This window comes from Monodon monoceros, unplaced genomic scaffold (assembly GCF_005190385.1).
Source record: "Monodon monoceros isolate NGI ecotype Baffin Bay Population unplaced genomic scaffold, NGI_Narwhal_1 Super_Scaffold_8, whole genome shotgun sequence".
NCBI classification, from domain to species: domain Eukaryota; kingdom Metazoa; phylum Chordata; class Mammalia; order Artiodactyla; family Monodontidae; genus Monodon; species Monodon monoceros.
In genome coordinates, this window is record NW_021703785.1 from 55,079,018 (window position 1) to 55,104,137 (window position 25,120).

The 25,120-nt window shown below is 39.6% G+C and overlaps 1 protein-coding gene across 7 annotated transcripts in view; it reads left to right on the plus strand.

Moving 5' to 3' along the window:
• LRCH1 (leucine rich repeats and calponin homology domain containing 1) overlaps positions 1–25,120 on the plus strand; it is a 205,901-nt gene that overhangs the window by 76,114 nt on the left and 104,667 nt on the right. For all 7 annotated transcript variants that reach the window (XR_003791707.1, XR_003791704.1, XR_003791705.1 and 4 more), the window contains exon 2: positions 13,501–13,645. Coding sequence is in view for 2 of the 7 variants with exons in the window: in XM_029210024.1 (XP_029065857.1) it covers positions 13,501–13,645 (145 nt within the window). In the remaining 5 variants the exon portion in view is untranslated. The remainder of the gene's footprint in view (positions 1–13,500; positions 13,646–25,120) is intronic.

Sequence of the window (25,120 nt, forward strand, 5' to 3'; positions counted from 1 at the left end):
TACTATATTCAGTCACCATCACAAAAATGCCTTTCTTATCAGTGCTGCCCTAGCTAAGTGTGAACTTTAAAAATTGGAAATCAGGCACTTTGTAGACAGTCCACACTTTGTTTCGTATTCTTGCGCTAAGAAAAAAAATTGCCCAAGTAAGTGTTTCTGGAAGGAGTCAGATTTCTCAATTGCCTTGGTAGTTCAGCCTACAGTATTTTTGTTGTTTTAGGAATTGATCGTGACCCTAAGTATAACTGAAAGGACACTCATTTCTAAAAGCATGGATCATGATTGGTTCCTAAAAGGTGAGTGATAATGTAGCAATTAAATGCTGTCATCATATTACACACACTTGGTCAGGGTGTCAGTATAAAACTATCGTTATCATTGAACTGTACAGTAACACACGGGACAGAATGCTACAGTGGAAATAACACTGGATTTTGGTTCAAAAAGTCTGAATTCCAGAACTCATCATGGCTCTCAGGCCATGGAACCAAGCGTTCGGGTTTCAAGAAGTTGTGATTGGAAAGAGAAGGACATTGGCTTTATGGTAGCAGGTGCTGGAGATCCTTTGCTAGCTCATTTTCTTTCGTCAGTTTTCACTTTTTTCCAGGGTAATGTCATATATGACCACTCCTTATTTATATGCTGATGTCTTCCAAACGTACATTTTAGCCAAGACCTTTCTTAGGGGCTCCAGACCCAAAATCCAATGGTCAACAGACCGCGCTGTTGCTCCATAGATACATTAGATCAATGTATCAAAAACTAAACTCAGCATGACTCTCCTCTCCCACCATTACCCACAAACCTAGTTCTTTTTTTTGAGCAAGTAGCATGCTTCCGGGCATTTACCCAAACCAGAAACCCCAAGATGCCCTCAGCTCTTTCTTTCTCTTCACTTTCTATATTTAACAGAGCACTAAGCACTGCCAATTCTGCCTCGTAAATGTCTCCCTTATCCACTCCCTCCTGTTGATGGTGGTGGTGATGGTGAGGATGACGACGGTGCTGATGACCATTCTTCCCTATCAAATGTCTTTGCCTTACTTCCGGCCCTTCTCATTTCTCACCTGGATTTTTGTCGCCACTCTTTTTAACCATGCATCCCTGCTGAACATCAACCCCATGTGCCCCAGCCATAATGCCAGTGACAGTTCCTCAGCGAGCTACCCCGTCCCTCCATTCTTCAAGTGGGCTGCGCCTGTTGGTCTGGAGTGAATGACCCGCCCTGCCTCTGGTGGTCTCCCAGACACTTGTCCAGAGACTCAGCTTACAGGTCAATGCCTCCTTGAAGCCTTTCTCAACCTTTCAGACAGAATTGATATTTAACCATGCTGATAAATATAGACCTAATTCATCGTACGTTTTCTTTGATTTCTCTTCCTCCTCTGTTAGACCCTGAGTTACTTGTGGTTATGAATTGAGTGTTCAATTCATGTTGCTCTATACAACATCTGGAATGTTGTGCCCAGCTTGTAGAGACCTCCAGAAAATAACTGAGTGAGTGTAGATGGTTTTACTTGTGGTGGGAAGGGATAGGGAAGATGCCACACAGCCTTGGGAGTCCCCCCTGCCCCCCGCCCCACCTGGCCAGCATCTGTGACTTACCGCTGAGTAGGCTCACCTGTGGTGGCTTTGCTTGGCTCTCTCCAATTAGGTACGTACTCTGGGACCAGAGCTGCAAACTATAAGCCAATACTTTTTTTTTCATCTCTATGTTGAGCTTTTTGATAGGCAAAGGTACTGAGGTTGGACATGACCAAATGAACACAGTGAAATATGCACCTTCTCTCGGGCATTTGTATGCACTGTGGCTGTCCCAGCCGTCTCACTTTCAGTTCACGACCACCGGCACTCACTCTATGTTTCTCTAGTGCTGTCACTTTCCTGCTCTCTTATTGACGACTTCAGACTTTGTCTCTCCTAAAACCGTTGACATCTTCTCCTCCCTCCCTCCCTCTCAGCTATTTGGGCTTGCAGGCAATCAGAAGGGAACTTTGCTGTGTGCCCACCACCCTATCCGCTCAGTTATCTGCATCTGTGCCCAGATCTGCTCGCTGCCTTACCTCCGTTGCTGGAGAGGAATTGTCCACGTCCCTATGGAAGGCTGCTACCTCCACCTTCTTAAGATCATCACACTGGTTCCCTCTGCTGGAGCCCCACAAGGTTCCCCGGTGTCCCTGCTGTGTGGCCCCTCCTCCCACCTTAGGGCTCTTCCATTTGCTGTTCATCCTGGGGAGAGGCTTATCTCCCCAGATATTCCCATGACTTGTTCTCTTCCTTCCTTCAACTCTTCACTCATTTTCACTGTATTGGTGAATTCTCCCTGGTCATCCTGTTCAAATTTGCAGTCCCCTGCTCCAGACTTCCTATTTCTTTATTCTACTTTATTTTTCTCTATTAGTTTTGTTTAGGTCACACCCCACTAGAATGTAAGCTCTGGAGGGCAGGGATTTTGCCAGTGATCACTGCTTTTTGCCCACTGCTCAGAACTATTCCTGGTACCCAGTGGGTGCACAAAAAGTATTTGTTGAGTGACTCTGTTGTGAAGAAGCTTTCCCAAACAGAAAAGCATAATGAATTGTCCTTTTCCCTCTCTTAAAACTATAGGCTTCATTTGAAATTTCAAGTTTCAGTTTTATCCAAAAGATAACAAAGTTGAATTTAAAATTCCCCCAAATAATGTGTCTATTTTCAAAGAAGGACAGACAAATGAAACAATAATTTAAGGCTGCTCTGAGCATTTTTATACACATAAAATGTCATTAGTGGTAAAAATAATATTTTTATTATGTATTAGAAGATGACTATGGATTTTCAAATAGACTGATGTATAAGACTGGCTTTCTTATGGAATATTACATTTAAATATTACAGTAGCTTTAGATTTCTTGAATCATATCTGCTTAAAAATATCACTAACAATGTCTTTAAGGGTTTTTTTTTTTAATTAAGTTTGTGATAATGATTTCTCCTTTGACATTATCAGCAATATGTTGAAACTGGCTCAGAACTTGTGGGTAGCTTTTAAAATTTTGTCTCATTTGAGATTAATCAACCACTGATATAATTGACACCATGTGATATAAATTTTGAATTCCGTATGATTCCTATTTCAAAGTGATGGCTGTTACCCTCACTCTCCTTGATGTTTAACACAAGTATTTGGGGAACTTGAATCATGGATTATCCGGCTAGTAGAACTGTGATTTAGTTCAGAGTTAATAAAAGGAAAGATTCATTTCTTTATCTTAGAACTCTTTAAAAATGTACTAATGTGTTTCAATGCCAGTTAGAAAGTCTCTTGGAGGGTCAATAATTTTATCTTTGATAGTTAAAGATCTTACACGGTCTCATGCCTGAGATTATTTACGACATTGCAAAAAACGATAATATTTGATTTGCCTCTAGAAACCTCCTTTTAATGAGAGACCAAATCAATAATAAAAAATATAAAAGCATTCCATCCTCTTTACCTTGGGGAGGTAATATTAACTTTCCTAATGTTTTTATTTGCTATTTTTAAAATATATAATAAAAGAATCTAATTAATTGATGCTTATAGTTTTCTGACGTTCTGTAGACTCTTTCACAGTATATTTGATTTCAAAAGCTAACAAAGGTAAAAATCCTGGAAAAAAATTATGGTAAGGTCATTTTTATTATAAAGGGCTTTCTTTCAGCAAATAACATTTGTTTTATGGTTGAGAGTGGTTTTTTTTTTTAATGAATTTATTTATCTATTTATTTATTTTTGGCTGTTTTGGGTCTTCGTTGCTGCGCATGGGCTTTCTCTAGTTGCGGCGAGCGGGGGCTACTCTTCCTTGCAGTGTGCGGGCTTCTCGTCGCAGTGGCTTCTCTTGTTGCAGAGCACCGGGCTCTAGGCGCGCAAGCTTCAGTAGTTGTGGTGCATGGGCTTAGTGGCTCCGCGGCATGTGGGTTCTTCCCGGACCAGCACTTGAACCCGTGTTCCCTGCATTGGCAGGCAGATTCTTAACCACTGCGCCACCAGGGAAGCCCCTGGTTGAGGTTAATATTTATGTAATCAACTCACAACTGTGCCTTGTTTCATTCTGGGTAGTAAACCTGGAATGATAGTAAACTCCAGGCAGACTGAGGCCATGGAGTTCAAGGTTGGCTGCTCTGTCTTCTGCTCTGTTCACAGAAAGTCCACTCTCTTCCTTTAACTCCAATACACTCATGTGAGTTTGAGCCCTTAGAGCCCTTGAGACTCACTTTCTTTGCATTCCCCATTTACTCACTGTGCAGCCCTTGCCAGATCTCTTAATCACTAGTAACTAGTTTTCCTCTAGTTACAATGTGACAGAGACTATCCATGAACTGGCTGGTGAGTGATTGTCACCAGCTGCTCAACTTTAGTCCAGCAGCAAGGTATTTGTTTCATTTTAAATACTTTATCATGTGGTTTACTGAAGTGCTCTTTGAGCTCTAGAACCTCACAGGGAAAGCTCCAGAGATTGTGTTCTCCCTCTTGCACCCCAGAGAACCCAAGGGTTCCTGCCCCGCTCACAGCACCTGAGCAGTTGCCCTTAGTCTGACCTGCCAGGGGGCTGGCCCGCACACTCCCTTTTCCCCGCCTAGGGTCTCAGCAGAGCCCCATGCTGTGTCTCCTTTGGGCTCCTCTGCACCCTCAGGGACCCCCCGTTCCTGCGGTTATCTGTGACTGTGCCTCTTCTCACATGGGCTCTCTAGAATTTGACCATTGGGCTCTGTGTCTCTCTTCCTTTCTGCTCTGTGAGATTGTTAAAGCCGAAGCCATGCCCTAATTTATTTCTTTTCTCAACTGTCATTTGTTGAGTTCCAGGCCCTGATATTCACTCTTCTTCCCAACATTTATGAGGTGCAATTGTATCAAACATGTAACAATGGTTGGCAGTGTGATGAGTGTATACGTGTATATGGATCAGTGGGTGGAGGTAGAGAACACTGTTAGGTAAGGTAAGTGCTGATTTAGTGGTACTTGGTCATAGAGCTGCCTAATAACGTTGATGGTGTAGATGTGCCATCTGTCCCTGTGTAATTCCCCAAAGTTGTCCCCTTCACTCAGGCTTCCAGCCTGGCATGGTAAGTAATTTCTGTTATTCTGGGAAATTGTAAGTTCCAGGATAATGTTTGTATTTTGTGACCATTTTAAAAAGCATTCTTTGTTTTCAATTATGATAAAATAACATGTAGCATAAAATTTACCATCTTAACCGTGTTTAAGTGCCCAGTTCAGTGGCATTAAGTACATTCATGTTGTTGTGTACTGTCACCATCGTCCATCCACAGAACTCTTTTCACCTTGCAAAACTGAAACTCTGTACCTACTAAATAATAACTTAACATCCTGCCTTCCCCCAGCTTCTGGCAACCATCATTCTACTTTCTGTCTCTATGAGTTTGACGACTTTAGGAACCTCGTGTAAGTGGAATCATACAGTATCTGCCTTTTTGTGACTGGCGTATTTCACTTAGCATAATGTCCTCAAGGACATGTGGTAGCATATGGCAAACTTTCCTCCCATTTTAAAGGTGAATACTAATTCATTGTATGTATAGACAACATTTTGCTTAGCCATTCATCCTTCGATGGAGATTTGGGTTATTTCTACCTTTTGACTATTGCAAATAATGCTACTTAAAGCAACCATGTTCTATGAGAAAATTAGTATTTTCCTTTCAAATTAGTATTTCTCATTTTAAAGATTATTACTGTTGATGGGCTGTTTTTATTATGTCTCAGAGCAAAAGTTCTGTTTAAGCAAATGGGAAATGATTCATTAGCTAAACAGAATCACTAGGGAATGGGTCATTTCAGAGAAACTGTAACCACCTAAAATGTTTTTGTTTTGAGTAATTTTACACAAAAACATTAAAAATAGACACTGCCCTGCTCTCTTGAACAGAACATTTGAAAGATAGTTTAGGGCTTCCCTGGTGGTGCAGTGGTTAAGAATCTGCCTGCCAATGCAGGGGACACAGGTTCGAGCCCTGGTCCCTGAAGATCCCACATGCAGCGGAGCAACTAAGCCTGGGCGCCGCAACTACTGAGCCTGTGTGCCTAGAGCCTGTGCTCCACAACAAGAGAAGCCACAGCAATGAGAAGCCCGCGCACCACAACAAAGAGTAGCCCTAGCTCACCACAACTAGAGAAAGCCCGTGAGCAGCAACAAAGACCCAACACAGCCAAAAATAAATAAATAAATTAAAAAAAAAGACCGTTTAATTGCCAAATATGTTAACTATTGCTAGGTTATTCAGCATTGTGAGTATTATTTTGGTGCTACTAGTACATTGTGCTATAATATTTAGAAGGGCTCTGACCATCACATTTAAAATACTTAAATTTTAATATGTCTGTATATTTCACTCTTTGTTACTATTTTTTTTTTAGAAGCACACTTTCTTATGGCTACCTCCCTTTAAAAAATCTGTTTGTTGCTTCTGAAATGCAGTGGGACTGAAACAGTCAACAATAGCTTTTGTTAGAATTGTGTTTAAGAGTAAAAGCTTCTGAGTGAGGCTTTCAGAGATTCTTTAAGTAAAATGATTATACTTTGGAACAGGAATTTCCCGCCACCCGCCAATTCCATCTGCGGTGGTCTTTTAAAATATTATTTCCTCATTTTGTTTGGCAACACTTTGGATAGGAGAAGTACAATAAAGAAATCAGTTTTTGCTATCAACATTTCAGTAATGCAGTTGTTCAGGAAAAGGCCACCTACAGGTAATTACCTCTTTAGTACTTTGTGGATTTCATAGGTGTCGGCTGCTAATAAAATCACCAGGCCAAGAGGCTGTCATTATATCCTTTTTGGCATTTCCCAAGACTAATTTCTATATCTTATTTCCTCCTTCACCTTGGGAAAGGGAGCCTTCAAACCAACTTATAGGTTTTTCACTCATAACACACAATTGGTTTTTTCTATTCTTTCATCTCTGATTTATTATTGTCATGAGGCATTTGTACATATGGTGTGCTTCATATGCTTGTCAGCTAGATTTTAAACTCCTTCCCAGCCCAGGCCTTTTTTCTTGCTAGAAATACTGCATTTGGAACCCAGCATTAGCTAACATAATGATAGAGACTATTCTTAGAGTCCTTCCCTCTGTGCCAGGTGCTGATCTAAGGACTTTATATGTACCATCTCATTTAATCCTTCCAATAATTCAGCGGAGCCAGTACTATTATTATCCTCATATTATAGGCAAAGAAACTGCGGCATAGAGAAATTAATTATTTCCAAGTCTACACACTAAGTGGTGGGATCAGGATTTGAACTCCAGCTGTCTGACCTAAGAATCTGCTTTCCTGCCACATTTACTCAGTGAATATTTATTAAGCTCTTACTGTCTACCGGTGAACAATGTGAAGATCCCAGCCTTCATGGAACTTTCATTCTAGTAGAGGAAGAGAGAAAATGAACAACCAAAATACATGAGTAAATTGTATGCTATTTTAGAAGGTTATCCAAGTGCTAAGACAAAAAAGAAAATGTAGAACAGAGGGAGGGGGGTTAAGATGGACATGCTGACATTTTAAGTAGGTCATCAGGGAAGACTTCATGGTTCATACGGAGGAATTGTTTAACAAATCTCTAGTGTTTGACAAGATTTTTTTTATTGATCTCTTAGAGATGTAGCATGAAATCTTGGTTGACTCACTCGAAACTTTTATGAATCCTCTTACTAGTTCTGCCTGTTTAACACTGGAAGTGTCTGGTGGTTTTATCTCCAGAGTCAAGGATGAGTCAGCCCATGGGCTCTGCTTCACTGCCTGGAGTAGGTAGGCTCCCTTACTCCAGAGCATTTCCAAATGGGCAGTTGTCCCGGGAGTGCCCCATGGGGGCTGAATCACGGGGCTGGGCGGGGTGTCTGTGCTGAAAGAGGAGGGGCAGTCCGACACCCAGGACATTGTGGAGCACTCCCCTGTGAATAAAGGATATAGCTGAGATTCTTCTGGAGAGACCCCTGCCTACCTAGAAGAAAAGGGATATGGATTGTCCAGACAGGGCAAGCGGCCCCAGACCATCCTTCCACCCAAGCATAATCTCTGAACAGTGGACCCAGGAGGGACCAAGCAAGAGGGTGCAGATGGCCTGGCACAGAGTGTCCCTTCAGTACAAGGAAGACATTGGGTCCCATATGCTTGTCTGTGGGTCAGGGGGTTAGATTTATATGTGAAGGACACATATTTCACCCAGTTATTGAGACATCATGATAGGTGCCAATAGGCTAAAATTAAACTTCCATGATAACATGTTTATCCTTCAACTCAAAACATGTCTCGTTTGGTCCTTTCGGAACTGGGCGTGATTCGACCGCCAGTGATCAGGCCTTTTCTTCTGACCAGAAAGCAAGACGTTGCAAATGAGGTTGCCAGCTGTGCTGGTCCATTAGGCTTCTGCTGGCGGCTGTGACGGCTGGTAGCTCAGCATGTCGTCGGTGCAGAGTGGGAGGCCCTGTCTGGTCCCTCCTGAGGCACCACTTCCCTTTTTTATACACAAACAACACGGTGCCTCTGAGGGTGCTGACTGCATACCAGATTCCACCGACTGTTTTTCTACCCTCCTCTGCTCATTTTTATTCCTTTGGCTACTTTATTTTAGGGCTTTGCAAAAAGCTTGTTTTGGCCGGGTCAAAACTTATTGTTTTATTTCTGGCTGCTCTGCTCTCATGTGAACGTTTCAATTAAGAAGCAGACACGAGGAGGACGTGGTTCTGGAGTTCCGGTTTGCTGCCCGGCTGTTTGCCCAGAGCTGCGGTGGACCCCGCTCCCCAAGGCCAGGCTAGACCGCCGGGCAGGTTTCCAGCAAGGAAGGATGGAGTCCAGCTTGGGGGTAGGCAACCGGGCACCATGACACGTGCTCTTCTTCCTGGAGAAAATATTAGGACCTGGTCAAAGATCACCTACTTTTAGTCCAGAGCTTTGGGATCATTTAATGCCTCCTGATCAGGCACCAGAAACGGATCTGTTATTATTATTGTTTTTTAAATTAGAGATACGCACAAGAACAACTGACCTTCCCTAATCGCAGTCCTACAAGGCCGACCCGGCAGTGGTTCAGAACTACCTACTGGTTTAGTTCTTGCCTCTGCCACTTACTAGCTCTGTCACCTCAGGCGAGTTACCTAACCTCTCTGGACCTTGGTGTCCACACATACCAGGGAGTTATAACAGCACCTGCCTCCCTAGGTTATGGTGAAGATTCAGTGAGGAAAAAACCAAATTTTCTCTGATCGTAGCCAACCGATGATATGAAAACTCCGTTGCAGATCGGATTTTTGTTGCTCTGATTGTATCCAAAAAACAGTTGAGTTGGAATTTAGAGTAAGAATCTCACTGAGCAGTGGTTAACTCTGGATTGGCACAGGCTTTCTTTCCCAAGCCTGTTGTCTAAACCGGACCCTTCCTGGGCCTGATGGCCTGCTCCTAGGAGAGCGCCACCTGTTGGTGGGTCTTGCTTTAGGTAGGAAGCTGAGAGGGTGCATCACCGGTGTTTCCCCTGGGATAGTGGGAATCAACTGGATATACAGGGATGCCCAAGTCACACCCTAGTACTTCTGGCCATGGACCCCAGACTTCAGATTTTTAAAAGTGATTCCAGTACACCAACGAGATTGAGAAATGCTAGGCGAATACTTTATTTAGGGAAATAGCTCATAAGTGGGTTCATTTATACCTCCATGTATTTATAACAAAATTAGAGAAATAAACAACAAAAAGAAACACAAATTCCTCATCACTGTTCATCTCTAGTTTAAAAGCTTACTTATCTTTCTATCACTCGGAAATTACTGGGCTTCTCACAGCTCCTGACCCGTTTGTCCAGGCTGGTTTGGGTTGTATTTCAAAATAAAGATACAGATTGCCTCCTTAACACTTGCCTGTTATCTTTGAGCTCTTATTCTTTCTGTCTTTCCTGGGTTGGAGAACCTTCATTGCTCCCATCTTGGTCTGTCTGTAGTCATGACTGGGACAGCCAGGCTTCTGCTTGCTACTTGAGCTCTCTCTGTCTCTGGCATGGATCTGCCCTTTCAAAGTCCCAGTTAGGGACACTCACATCTGTGTGGGCACCATGAACTGACCGTCTGCTCACGTCTTTAATTACAACTAAGTCCTGGATCTCTTCCTCCTCCTGTGTGTGTGTGTGTGTGTGTGTGTGTGTGTATGTACGTACGTGTGTGTGTTTTAAAAGAGGGACCAGACCCCATTTTAGTTCTCTGCTTTCAGCTGATAGGAAGAATTTTGAACAAGCTAGTATGTCATTTGTTCCATTGTTTATAATTGGATTATCCACTCTGGATTATCAAAGTCAAAACGTCTTAATCCAGACTGACTTCCCCAGCCTTTCTGGGCATCTTTCCCATTGCGGGTTAGTGGATGCCCAAGGATCCAAGATGATTTCTGCATGAGCCTAAGTAAATTATAGGAAAGCAGACCTGCTCGTTTTTTCGCACCCTCTTTTTCTCTTCCAATAAGAAAGTTAGTTGAGAATTAAATGATATTCAGACCCAAGCAGGAAAAGTAAGTCACGTATTTGAAAACTCATTCTAAACTCTTCAGTGAAACAGAGTGCTTATGTAAGATTAGGATAATTGGCAGTTGAAGCCAGAGTTTCTACTTACCAAGTTTCCTATAGCCACTTCCAGAATTTAGCCCATCAGGTGACATATTGTTTTCATTACTTTCTCTTTTGAACTTAATGTTTATAACTTTCTTATCCTCTGAGTCTTTACACAGAACATGTTGACTCTGTTTTTATTGCATTTTGGGCAAATAAAAATGCAGTGAAGATTTAATCACTGTATCTTCCTAATTATCTAGCTGTGGGACGCATCATGACCTCACGTGGTCTCACGTGGGGAACTCAGTCAGGCCTTGCAGTTAGACATACTTAGGTGTGAGTATGATTACTTATTTCTGTGGCTTTGGACAAGTCACATAAGCTTTCTGAGCCAGTTTCCTCATCTTTAGGTTGGTGGTGACACTGCTCCTTGCGTTGGTTTAAATGAGGTACTAGATGCAAAGCTCCAGGCATGATGCCTGGCTTGATGGAAGTGCTCAAGGGATGATAACATTTACCCGTCTGGATTTTAGCTCTTTACTTGTACTTTTTTTTTAAGCACAATTAGAACCTTTTACCTTATGGTTCAATTCAGGGTTTGTGCCTTTCATCTTTCAAATGATAAACTTTTTACAAGTAGCCCTCTGTGTCTTTCATTTCTGCAGAAATCATGTACTTAGTAAATGTTGATGAAAATGTCAATAATCTGGGTAGTGATGCTAAACAAACAGGAAAGGAAAACTTTTGTTTCTGCTTTTCAGCTTTGTTTTAATTTAATCTAGGCAACTGTTTCTATTGATATACAGGCATTGAAAGAATCTAAGCTACATGTAGGTTTTGTGATTTCTTCCCTTTTAATTTAGAAACCGGTACACAAACCCAGGATGATAGGGGTGCGTTGCATAGGTAAATTCTCACTGACTCAGTGGACACGGAGGTCTGTTCATTTGGCTAGCATTGTACGTTCGGACGTGACAGGTGCCCACCATTAACACCTTATAACTTTATTTATAGTGGATAATATAATACTCTCAAAAAAAGAATTCCTGGAAAAATACAAAATAGCTCAATTAAAGGATTAGGGCGATACTGTTGGCCAGACCCTGGACAACTGATAGTTTTGCATGTGATTTTCCTGTTGAAATTCTCAGAGACCTTAAATGAAGTTTACTGCAGTGTGAATCATAGAAGAAGGGGAAGGGAAAACAAGGATGAAAGTGGAGAGATGATCATATACTATTTCATCTTTCACTCTTTTTATATGATGAATTGTTGAAATAATTTTTTAAAATCCTTATATTCCTAGAATAAGTCCCACTTAATCATAGTATGTTAATCTTCTTATGTAAGTGCTTAATTCTGTTTGCTCATTTTTAATTTAGGATTCACATCAGTATTTGGAAAGGAGATTCATATGTAGTTTCCCTTTTGTGTACTTTCTTTGTTGGGTGATGGTATCAATATTATACCTCGCTGTTTAAATAAGAATTTGGAAACTTCCCTTCCTTTCATATGGTTTGAAATGGTTTAAATATTAATCAGAATTATCCCTCAAAACTTTCCTGGAACTCCCCCTCTGAAGCATTCTAGACCTGTTTTTGTTGATTTATGTGTTTATCTATTGGAAGGTCAGTCAGCGAGGTAGCCTTTTGACTTATATTTCATTATAATATTGACCTATTTAAGTCCCTCACCCACATAGTGTGATTCCTTAAGTGTATCTGAAATATTATTTTCTGAACATCTTCAATTCATACTGATTAAGCCCCTGCTAAATAAGGGTGAGGTGCTCTGTTGTTGTTGAGTTACTGTTTTCAAGAGTTGGTGGCTCTTTTTTATATTCAGCATTTCATGGCATTTCACAATCATGTTTACCATTCCCAGATTTGGATGTTAAGGACGATTCCATATTTTTATTGTTGAGATGGTGATACTGTAAACTGTACTGTATGTTTACATTACTCTGTAGACCGTTATTACTGTCTTTGGTACACTTGGCAAGGGAGCCAGTTTTACTGAAGGTCATGCTGCATAGTATCCATCTTTCATAGACACAACTGATTTATCTCTTTCTTGTACATTGTACGTGCTCAGTAATTCTAGTGAATGAAATACTTTAGTATCTACTATGTGTTTGTTTGGGAAAGGTATAAAAGACATGTTCTGAGAGATAATATGTTATGAATGCAAAATTGAATTAAATAAATGAAATATTAAGGTAACTATGTGTATTCAGATATATTAAAGGATTCAGTTTTACACATTTGTCCGGGGAAAAATAATTTTCAGATGGAGCGAAAAGTAAATGTTGATTCGGTTGCCCTTATACCTGGCCTGAATTTACAAATTAATATAAAGAGCTAGGACTTCCCTGGTGGCGGAGTGGTAAAGAATCCGCCTGCCAATGCAGGGAACACAGGTTCGAGCCCTGGTCCGGGAAGATCCCACATGCCGCGGAGCAGCTAAACCCGTGCACTACAACTACCGAGCCTGAGCTCTAGAGCCGGCGAGCCACAACTACTGAGCCCACGTGCCACAACTACTGAAGCCCACATGCCTAGAGCCTGTGCTCTGCAACAAGAGAAGCCACCACAATGAGAAGCCTGTGCACTACAACGAGGAGTAGCCCCCGCTTGCCACAACTAGAGAAAACCCACGCGCAGCAAAAAATAAATAAATTTATTAAAAAAAAAAGAGCTAAAACTGTTTCAGCAGTATTTTTGCTTTTCTGTATGAATTGGGCTATACAACGCTAGGAAACGGGAATCACAACGCCATAGTAACAATGGTGCAAAAAATGATAGTGTTGATCTACATGTAGATGATAATGTTTATTTTAAAATGTGTTAAGGAAAAAGTATTGATAGTTGATGAGATTGTATTAGATTATGTTGAAGAGTTATTAACAAGATATTTTTTCCTTTTCTTATAGATTTATCTAAAAACAGACTGGTTGAAGTTCCAATGGAATTGTGCCATTTTGTATCACTGGAAATTCTTAATCTGTATCATAATTGTATCAGAGTCATTCCGGAGGCTATCGTTAATCTGCAGACGCTGACTTACTTAAATTTAAGGTAGGTTGACTATAAGGGTTATAATCAAATTCGATGAAAAAAAATAACTGCTTGCATGTCCATCAGTTTTTTTTTCTTTTTTTCTCTTTGATCTTTTCTGATCACCCTTTGAAGTAAATCACGTGAAGATTATTGAAGAAATATCTTTTCTAATACATTTGTGGTGCCGTTAATTTCGTTTTTGGCACTAGACTTCTCTGAACGTCAATAGGGCAAGATGTTTTGGTTTCTTAAAATAATTTATACAGCATCATTTATACGTTTTGACTGTTTGGTACTTGGAAACCTGTTGGTATATTTTCTTCGGGTATTGATGTAGATTTTGGAGGAGGAAGGATGAAGGAAGTGGAAAATGTTTGGGGGTTGGGACAAATTAGGGCCTTGCAGGTTTGGGGGGTTATTGGTGCCATTCGATTTGTTACACAGCGCTGACTGAGCCTGTTCACTTTAGGCCACCGGAGAAAGTTAAGGAGAAGCACTGAGCAACTCCAGCAAGATACAGAGTTTGCTGTCTTTAGCCCATTAAATTAGGTCAGTGTTTGCTGAGGATGGGTCAGTGTTCTGTATTGACTCTGATTAAGCACAACACAGTGTACCTATTAATGCACTAAGTAGCCCTGAAGTTAAGAAAACTATTTTAAGGTCTAACTTTTAGACTTTGCTGCTGTGACTGTCAACTTCTCTGGCCAGATTTTGACTCCTTGTTTCCTAAATTCTTGACTCACATCTGGGATGTCAGGAGAGAAGGGGAGCTGTTTTATCAAATCTGTCTCTACTATTAAAACAAAGTTGCAAAGTTCAAGCCTTTGTGCAGCCTTCACTCTTGTCAGTTGCATTACCTTTTTATTTTATTTTTTTAAAGAAGATGGTAGGGGTAGGAGTTTTTAGTAATTTATTTATTTATTTTTGCTGTGCTGGGTCTTCGTTTCTGTGCGAGGGCTTTCTCTAGTTGTGGCAAGCGGGGGCCACTCTTCATCGCGGTGCACGGGCCTCTGACTCTCGTGGCCTCTCTTGTTGCGGAGCACAGGCTCCAGACACGCAGGCTCAGTAGTTGTGGCTCACGGGCCTAGTTGCTCCGCAGCATGTGGGATCTTCCCAGACTGGGGCTCGAACCCGTGTCCCCTGCATTAGCAGTTAGATTCTCAACCACTGCGCCACCAGGGAAGCCTCAGTTGCGTTATCTTAATGTGCAAAGAGTAGCACCTAACTAGCAGGGCTTGTGCTGTGTAATAATACGCCAAACTTTAAACGTCAGGATTCCCAGTAAACCAGGTATAGCATTAATTTATGATAGATAATAATGTCATTTATTTTTTTTAGGGTTTTTGTTGTTTGTTTGTTTTGGTTGACCACTGAGTTAGGAGTCTTCTGCAGCTTTCTTTGCAGCCAAAAATGGGTTTCCGTCGCATTTCATTAGGACTGCGTATCTTTTTCCTTGGGAGTGAAAAATAAATCTTGGTCATGTTTTTAAGTGGCTCTTACTTATTTTTGGTAAATAAGATGTAGGTTACTATTAGGATAATCTAGAGGCTCAACATATGTAACTTTCATTTTTCCAGGTTTCTAGTTCATTTGAGTTTTCTTGTGTAAGAGCCATTCATGCTGTTTCTTCTGCAACAGAATGTTGATTACCTTGTTGCCTGATGGAACCAGTAGAGTGGTGTCTACAGACATTGGCTCATTATCTCCCTAAAACATCTGCCTTCTAATCCCAACCCATATAGGGGAAATAACCCAAGAGCTATGTAGTTGGTCTGTTTACTTCACTTACCTACTCCTGACGCTTTCACCTCCAGCAGCCCTGCATGCAGCAAGTAAATAGATTTAACTTTGCATTGTTGTTTTAAATATATATACACTGAGAAACTTTTGGCTATAGATGACATATTTCTTCTGGCATGATGTAAACTATAAAATTCTACAAATACTAGAGAATCTAATCTTAACTTTGTATTTTGCTTTAAAAGCATTAATAAAATTTGTTTTGATAGGGTGATTTTTTACGTTGAGCCTAGTTGAGGGTAGAATAACGTTGCCGTCTTCAGATGGTAGAAAGACTATATTGGAATATGAATCTCAGGAGTCTTTAATTCAAGAACAGAGAGAATTTGTTGAAACTGACAATGGTTGAAGAGGAAGTGTATGGAGTATTGTAAACAAAGTTTTGTGATGAATTTCTAAGGAAAGGAAAGGAAAGAAATAAAGGGATCATTAAGCAACCAACGTTTTTTTTTTTTTTTTTTTTTTTGCGGTACGCGGGCCTCTCACTGCTGTGGCCTCTCCCGTTGCGGAGCACAGGCTCCGGACGCGCAGGCTCAGCGGCCATGGCCCACGGGCCCAGCCGCTCCGCGGCATGTGGGATCCTCCCAGACCAGGGCACGAACCCGTATCCCCTGCATCGGCAGGCGGACTCTCAACCACTGCGCCACCAGGGAAGCCCCGACATCTCCTACTTTAATATTACCATGTGTTAAGACATATTCTCTAGTGTTGAACTCTTTAAAGGAATTGATAACTAAATGGAGAAGATTAAGAAAAAGCATGTCTCTTACTTTTCAGAGATACTGTATCAGGGTATATGAAAAACGTATGTAAGTCCTCTAATCTCTTTGAAAGCCAGGTACTGTATATATGTATATAACTATTATTATTATATTTTAATAAATTCACTAGGTTTTTAAAAAAATATTTACTTGTTTATTTGGTTGCGCCAGGTCTTAGTTGCAGCTCACTGGCTCCTTAGTTGCAGCACATGGGCTCATTAGTTGTGGCACATGGGCTCCTTAGTCGTGTCATGTGAACTCTTAGTTGCAGCATGCATGTGGGATCTAGTTCCCTGACCAGGGATCAAACCCAGGCCCCCTGCATTGGTAGCGTGGAGTCCTATCCACTGCGCCACCAGTGAAAGTCCCTATACATATATAATTATTTTTGATGCCTTCTATCAAATTTACTTCATGAATGTAAACGTGTAATATAAAATAGTAACATAGGGCAATCTGAAAAGTGACCAGGAGATGGTCATCTTGTTTATTCAATTATAAGGCCTTTAATTCCTGTTTGATTATTGGGTTTAGTTGAAACACGTCCTCTAGGAATTGGACCCTTGGAATTGAGTTATTTCTCAGTTTGGGAATAATTTAAGGTGGAATGTTATGTTTGCATAAAAGATTTATTTGTAGCTTGTGAAATGGTAGGTGACTTATCTGTTTATCTCCAAATGTATAATAATATCTAGAAAATACCAGTGCCATCTAATTAAATTGTAAGTCTTCTGAGATATGCTGAGTAATAACATCACATGATAGTCGTGTTGTCTATGTGAGTTTTTGCTGTCTTCAAACTCCCACCTCCACTCCCACACCCCACCTCCCCCCCCAAGCTGGTAACCAGGAGGAATTTAGAACGTTGTGCTTGTTTGTGATCATGACAGACGTCCCCTTCATAACAACCAGGGTTGAGCACTGTGGCCTTTTCATGTCTTTTCTACCCCTCATGAAAACTAAGTCAACAAAATAAAAGGTATTTCTTCTTGGGTATGGTGAAGAGGCATGGTGGAATTCTGTTGACTCTTGGCCTTTGGAGGAGAAACTGCCAATCCATTTAACTGCAAAAGAAACAAGGCACTCAGGATGCTGCAAAAGGACTTTGTAGGTTGCTTTGTAGGAGAGCTGCTGAGTCCCCTTCAAACTGATTTTTTTTCTGTGGTAGTTACAAATGAGATATTATGGCAGTGAAAAAAACTCATATTCTGTTTTTTAGTAGTCCATTTGATTGAGTGATTATTTTTTAATTGAAGTATAGTTGATGTACAGTATTATATAAGTTACAGGTGTACGACATAGTGATTCACAATTTTTAAAGGCTGTGCTCCATTTATAGTTATAAAATATTGGCTGTTTTCCCTGTGTTGTACAATATGTCCTCGTAGCTTATTTATTTTATACATAATAGTTTGTACCTCTTTATTTCCTACCCCTATATTGCCCCCCACTTCCCTCTTCCTACTGGTAACCTCTAGTTTGTTCTCTGTATCTGTGAGTCTGTTTCTTTTTTATTATATTCACTAGTTTGTTTTATTTTTTAGATTCCACATATAAACAGTATCATACAGATTTTGAAAAGACATTTTCTAGACAGAAGCATCTAATCAAATCAAGCATTTAATCAAATTGTCACTAATTTAGATGTGTTGGGGAGGTCTGTATAAATTTCAGAAAATTAAAGAAATACTGTAAATTACTTCTGATCACACAGTGTAGACTGGCTCAGATATAGCATGGTGTGAAACAGCTTTAACGAATAGGCAAGTTCAGTAGCCTTTATCAATAAATACCCCGAACACTTCCTTTTCTGTAGTGCTTAGGATTTTTTCTCTTATTTCTATTAGCCAGAGAAAAAGAGTTGCTCGAAAAAGTAGTGCAGAGAAGCTGCTTTTCAAGTTCCACAGATTTCATGTTTCTATACTTAAAATTAAACATGATCTCACTGGGTTTTTAACATTTTTTTCTTTTTAAATAAATCACAGGTAGGAATTGCTGATTTTGTATGTTCCAAAATAAGAGAGATATCCTGTGAAGGGACTTTGAATGCATGGGAACCAGTCAAACTTGATTACACCCTCCAGGATACATTGCATGTTCCAGCCGAGTAAACAGTCATAAATATTTGATGGTGTTGGTGATAATGATGACAATGGAGGTGATGGTGGTGGTGATGGTGAGTCACTGCCTCACCAGGTTCTTGGCTGACAGGGTCTCTCAGCAACATTATCTTTAGATGTCAGATGGCTGCTTGGTGCCAGCATCCCAATTCCCATCTTAGACTAGAGACGGGTTTATTTAGCACATGGAAAGAAAACCTTCACTGTGAAACACAGTTAAAAACACTGAAGTGTTTTCTAGTTTTTCCTCTCGTGACAGAAATGTCCTGTTTGTGGAAAACATTAATTTATCGCTGTTTATGTAGCCTGCGTCTGAGGAACTGGGCTTTTAATCTTTGCTTCTTGGTGTTCACAACAAAAGGTTATGTTGATTTAATGTATGTGCTACTGGGTCTCTTCCTGTTAGAAAGTGTCTTAATCCAAGAAATGTGGCCAAGAACAATAAAAGTGATTAAGCAAGGCTTGTTCCTATATGGGAACAAACGCTTTGAACCTGGGTTACACAGGAAAGCCTCACAAAATGTAAAATCTGTTTTAAATTGTTGGAGAGATTGTTGTTGATGAGACTCATGCAGAAAATGTACCTTAGAAAACTAGAAGAACCCAGAGCAGAGAGGCTTTTGGCGGGTGTAATGGTGTTGTGAATGCAACTAAGAATAGGGAGCTTAGCTTAAAAGTTTCATCTCAGAGAGGTTCTGGAATAGAGGCAGCGAGGAAATGCAAGTTCTTTACAGCATTTGATCGTAGTCCTTCCAGAACTCTCGGTGAGTGGTTTTACTTTCCTGGGGTGAAATGCACAGAGCCAGAAGCTGGTTGATTCATTAGAAGCCCCTTTCTCTCCCAGCCTCCTAGGAGTGGATGGTGAGGCCTTGTCTGTAGAGAAGGGGGCCGTCTCTTGAGCAAAATGTTATCACGCCCTACAAGGAATCCTTTTTGGCTTCTTTTTCTGAAGGCTGGCATCCTTTTGGCTGCTAAACAATGTGCAGAAAGAGCCAACTTCCTGATGGCTGTATAACCTGTATCCCCACATTCCTTTGGGGGCTCATTTGGAGAATTAATCTTTAAACCTCAGACTATAGCTCTGTATTTGCAGGGCTTGGGAGAAGCATCCTACATGCTAGGATTGCCTTAGGAAGCACAGATTTAATATTTTTTTGTTATGAACAAAAAATGAAGTTTCATTGTTCCTAAGAATTTTGATTTCTATCCCTAGGAAATATACCTTCTCCTTGTGACTGACCTTTCTGAAGAAAGTCTCAGCTGTAAGATAGTGGTTTTTTTCTTTCTAGAAACGGAGAAAACGGACAATGTCTTCTTAAACTGGAAAAGGGGAGGAATTTTGCTCAGTTCAAACTTGCATCCCTCTTTGTTTTGTGAAGATCTTATCTCATTCAAAGGGGAAGGGAGAATATTTTAGTGTATATATTTTGGAGCTGGCTTCTGGTGACTAGGTTGTGCTTTGTGAATTGACAGTCAGCAGGAAGACACCAAAACACAATGAACCATGTTGGAATTTGGAAGTATCGTCTTAAAATTTGAAGGTATTTTTCATAGAATGCTGGAGTTGGAAGTGGTCACCAGAGTCACCCATTGCAGGAGCGGCAACTTGTGGTTTAAGCCTTGCCTTTTCTAATGTGCTCACTGGGCATTTGTTTTTCAGATGGAACCTTGAGTAAACAGTCCCTAAAAATTTTAGTATACTTATAAATTACTGTGCCTGTAAAGTTATTGGCGTTGGCAGTTGAAGGGCTTCATTAAATGCGAATGAGTTCGTAATAGGTATTTCTTATCAGATTCCATTCCTTTTAGTATAACCCATGCTTGGCAAGACTTCCAAAAGGGATTTTTCCATTCTACACATCACCTGATCACAGACGTTTCTTTAGATCAGTGTTTGTATTGAAAAAAAGAACAGAGAGACACAAAAGGGGCATTATAGCTTTGATAGCCAGACTGCTGTCAGAATGCGCTGGTTTTGTTTTCAGTTCTGCTTCTGATCTTAATAAAGTTTTTAAGATCTTTGTGCTGCAGATTTGCTTTCGGAAAATAGGGTGAACACTCCTAATTCATTGTATAGATTTTTTTGTTTATGGAAATTCTCAAAATTTTTTCTGCAAGCTCCCACCAAGCTCCATGCTCCAAATGAGCAAGCAAATTACATTTATTTTTCTCACTAGACAGACCAAAGTCCTTTGAAACATTGTCACTTCATCAATCATCAACTTATGTTTACTCCAAGAGCATTACAGTTTACCAAGTCTTATAACAAGTGATGTAGATGAGAAGAGGGAAAGGAAGAAAAACAGAGCATAAACATGTGAAAGGAGGTGTGGAAGTTTGAAATAACTTTCACCGTTGTCCATCATCATCAATCATCATCACTTCTTAATAGCCAAGTAGGATTTCGTTGTTACACCATCACATTTGAGCCCTTCAACAGCCCTTTATTTATTTATTTATTTTTAAAATATTTATTTACTTATTTTGTCTGCGCCGAGCCTTCGTTGCGGCACGCGGGATCTTCACTGTGGCATGCGGGATCTTTAGTTGCGGCATGCACGATGCATGTGGGATCTAGTTCCCTGACCACGGATTGAACCCTGGCTCCCTGCGTTGGGAACACGGAGTCTTACGCACTGGACCACCAGTGAAGTCCCAACAGCCCTTTACTTTAGGTAGGAAATAGGAAAGTGATTTATCCCTAGGATACACTATTTCATAAATAAGAATAATAGGAATTAGTGGAACTTATTTCTATGACATTTATTATTTGCTCAGCACTTTCACCGTTGTCATCTTGCTTGACGCTGTGCTCTGATGCATTCCGTGCTCCTTTGAATCGTTTCAGAATCATAAACATGGTTGTTACAGAATCTTCCAGGAGGCCAACCTAAATATTTAAATAAGGAAATTAAAAATATTCATACTGCTATATTCATACTCGATTCCCTTTTTAAATTTCTAACACCTATACATTTGTGCCTTTGTTTTTTCCTTTATTCATTTTTTCTGAAGTTTGTTTTTATTGTGTTTCTTTTTAAAAATCAGCTTTTATGTTTAATGAGTGTTGCTATTTTCCTTTTCATTAATTTCTATTATCTATCCTATTTCCTTTGGTCTATTTTCTTGTAGTTTTATTCTTTTTCTAATTTCTGGAATTTCTAGTTATTTTTCTTTTCTCATAAGAGCATTTAAGGCCATGGATTTCCCGGTACTTAGTGCTTTAGCTGATGCCTAAAAGTTTTGATGTACGGTATTTTAAAAAATCACTCCTAAATCTTTTCTGATTTCCAGTATTTCATTTTTGACCCATGAGTTTCCTATAGGATATATATACATTTCAAAATTTTTATTGGAGTACAGTTGCTTTACAATGTTGTGTTAGTTTCTACTGTACAGCAAAGTGAATCAGCTATACGAATACATATATCCCCTTTTTTTTGGATTTCCTTCCCATTTAGGTCACCACAGAGCACTGAGTAGAGTTCCCTGTGCTATACAGTAGGTTCTCATTAGTTATCTATTTTATACATGGTATCAATAGTGTATATATGTCAATTCCAATCTCGCAATTCATCCTACCCCACCCCTTTCCTCCTTGGTATCCATACGTTTGTTCTCTACGGCTGTGTCTCTATTTCTGTAAATAAGATCGTCTGTACCAATTTTTTCAGATTTCGCATGTATGCGTTAATATACGATATTTGTTTTTCTCTTTCTGACTCACTTCACTCTGTATGACAGTCTCTAGTTCCATCCCTGTCTCTACAAATGACCCAATTTCATTACTTTTTATGGCTGAGTAATATTCCATTGTATATATGTACTACATCTCCTTTATCCATTCCTCTGTTGATGGGCATTTAGATTGTTTCCATGTCCTGGCTGTTGTAAATAGGGCTGCAACAAACACTGGGGTGCATGTGTCTTTTTGAATTATGGTTTTCTCTGGGTATATGCCCAGGAGTGGGATTGCTGGGTCACATGGTAGTTCTACTTTTAGTTTTTTAAGGAACCCTCCATACTGTTCTCCATAGTGGCCGTATCAATTTACATTCCCACCAACAGTGCAAGAGGGTTCCCTTTTCTCCACACCTTCTCCAGCATTTATTGTTTGTAGATTTTGTGATGATGGCTGTTCTGACTGGTGTGAGGTGATACCTCATTGTAGTTTTGATTTGCATTTCTCTAATGATTAGTGATGTTGAGCATCTTTCATGTGTTTATTGACCATCTGTATGTCTTCTTTGGATAAATGTCTATTTAGGTCTTCTGCCCATTTTTTGACTGGGTTGTTTGTTTTTTTTGATATTGAGTTGCATGCGTCGTTTGTATATTTTGGAGATAGAATATATTTTTATAGTTATCTTTTAAAATTGATTTTTAATTTAATTGCATTGTGTTTGGAGAATATTTTGTTTGATATTGATTCTTTAGATTGGTTGATATTTGCTTTATAGTCTATGCATAGTTAAATTTATAAATATTACACATGAGCTTGAAAAGAATGTATGCTAAGTGTTGTGTACAGGGTTCTAGTAAATCCACTAAGTATAACTTACTGTTGCTTTTGCATCTCACTTATTTTAGGGTTTACTCTCCTTCCTTTATAATATGCATCCTTAAGTAGTTCATTCAGTGAGGGTACATAAATACAGTCTTCTTTCTGAAATGTCTTTCCTCATTCTTAGAAGATTCAATTATTTGTACAAAATTTTCATTTGTATTAGTATAAAGTTTTAAGTTGACAGTTCTTTTCTATTGTATATCAAAGACATTATGCCTTCTGGCCTCTGTTTTGCTATAGAAGAATCCTTGCTTGTCTACATATTTTAAGTTTGTAGAAAATCTTCTATATTTTTCCATTTGATTTCTTCCCATATCTTTGTCTTTGGTGTTCCTGTACTTTATGCTATGATATGTATAGGCATATATTATTTTGATTTATCTGACTGTACACTTTATTTTGCTTCCTGAGTCTGAAGATTCATGTCTTTCATCAATTATAGAAAATTTTTTTTTTTTTAATTTTGTGCCTTCCTCTATTTCTCTATCATTTCTGTCTTCTTTGTATACTCCCTATTAGTTATATGTTAGACCTCTCATTCTTTCACATTTTTTAGTCTCTTTATTCGTTCTTATTTCTTTATATTTGGGGTATTTTTCAAGCATGAATATGCCTTTAACATATTGAGAGTGAAAGTACGGTAATACTTTGAAAGCAGGAAAAATTGTAGCACCACGGGATTCCTTAATGGAGAAGACTCTTAGTGATTGAGATGTGTAGCACAGGAACTGTATACATTTTGACTCATTAGTGAAATCTTATGCACTCTCTTACTCTTATAGTAGTATACTTTGTTGGTTGCCTAAAAACAACTTAATCCTGAATTCCTTTGAGTTGTTTATTTTATTATAAAACTTGATAAGAACCAGTCTTGTTGCCTTCGACCTTAAATTGAAGTTTGTGAGAATTTGACTTCTTAATCTTCAATCCTTTCTTTGTTGAACTCTGCTTTTTCTATCTTGTCAGCATCCTCCATACCTTCTTCCCTGGAATTAGGGCTTTAAGGAAGTAGGATTTGACTGCATATGGAGGTATAATGGCCAACCCAGGGCATCCCTTTGTTCTCTTAGTGTTCTTTGTTGCTTGTTAGTAACAATTACAGTAACTGGACAAATAAAGTTTTTTACAAGAGCTGCTTTTGAGAAAAAGAGACACAATATTGGTTTTCTGAGTTTCCCAATCCAGATCTAAATGCATCACTTCATTTTCAAAAGTAGTAAAACATACACTGTAGTGGCTAGAAAATTGCAGAATATGTTAAAAATATTATCCTACTTCTGAAAGGAATGCTTGTGCTCTGAGAACTCAGGGAGGGGAAATCTTGATAAAATAATGTAGCCAGGAGTTGCAGCATGTGTAATAGTTCCAAACAACATTTTGTTTTCATGGACGAGAAAGTCAAGAATAAATGCATAGTCTGTAGTGCTTTATCTAGAAAGAGTCAAGGGATTGGGTGCTTAGGGTACAAAAGGAGTGGTTGTGAGGTGAGCAGGTTATTCTGTAAGGCATTTTTTTCATCTCCTGTCATCTTCTGGAATACCTTTATACTCTCTGGACCAGATGGACTGTCAGAACAGATGGAATGAGATGATCTCTCTGAATGGTGAGATCCAAATAACCAGAAGATTTGGGTCATTTTGAGAGTTGGATCATGTGGAACTGTATTATCTATTAATCCCAGCTTATCTACCTTATCCTCATGAAATCAGGCAATGTGTTTCTGAAACTCCCATTTGGCAACTGGCAAACCATCACAGAAAGGGATGGGAAAATAATATGAGAAAATTGACCCATTCTACTGAATGATTAGTCCTTCTGTTCATGAATAGAGAGCAACAGAACTGGAGAAAACCTGCCTGCCAAATTCCCTAGGAGAAAAGAAGTTACATATTTCTAACCACAGCGATGCCATTAGATACATTAGGGTGTAAGTAGAACACCATCTCCTAAAAGTATAGTCTATGGAAAAGTGTTATGTTGGATGTTAATAGGTATGCTTGCTTTAAAGGAAAGTCCACGTATTGTGCGATCAGAACTCTTCTCCCTTTTTTTGTGAGGTCTACCTATTAGCATCTCCTACAGTGTGCTTTTCAGAACACCATTTTGTAAACACTGATTTAGAAGAATGTTTATCACCTAAAGATTTAGGAACTGACCTCATGTCTAAAAAAGGATGAGGTTAAAAAGTATGTGCCTTCGTGATGCCCTGTTCAGAGGCCAAGATATCTTTATGGACTGGATGTGT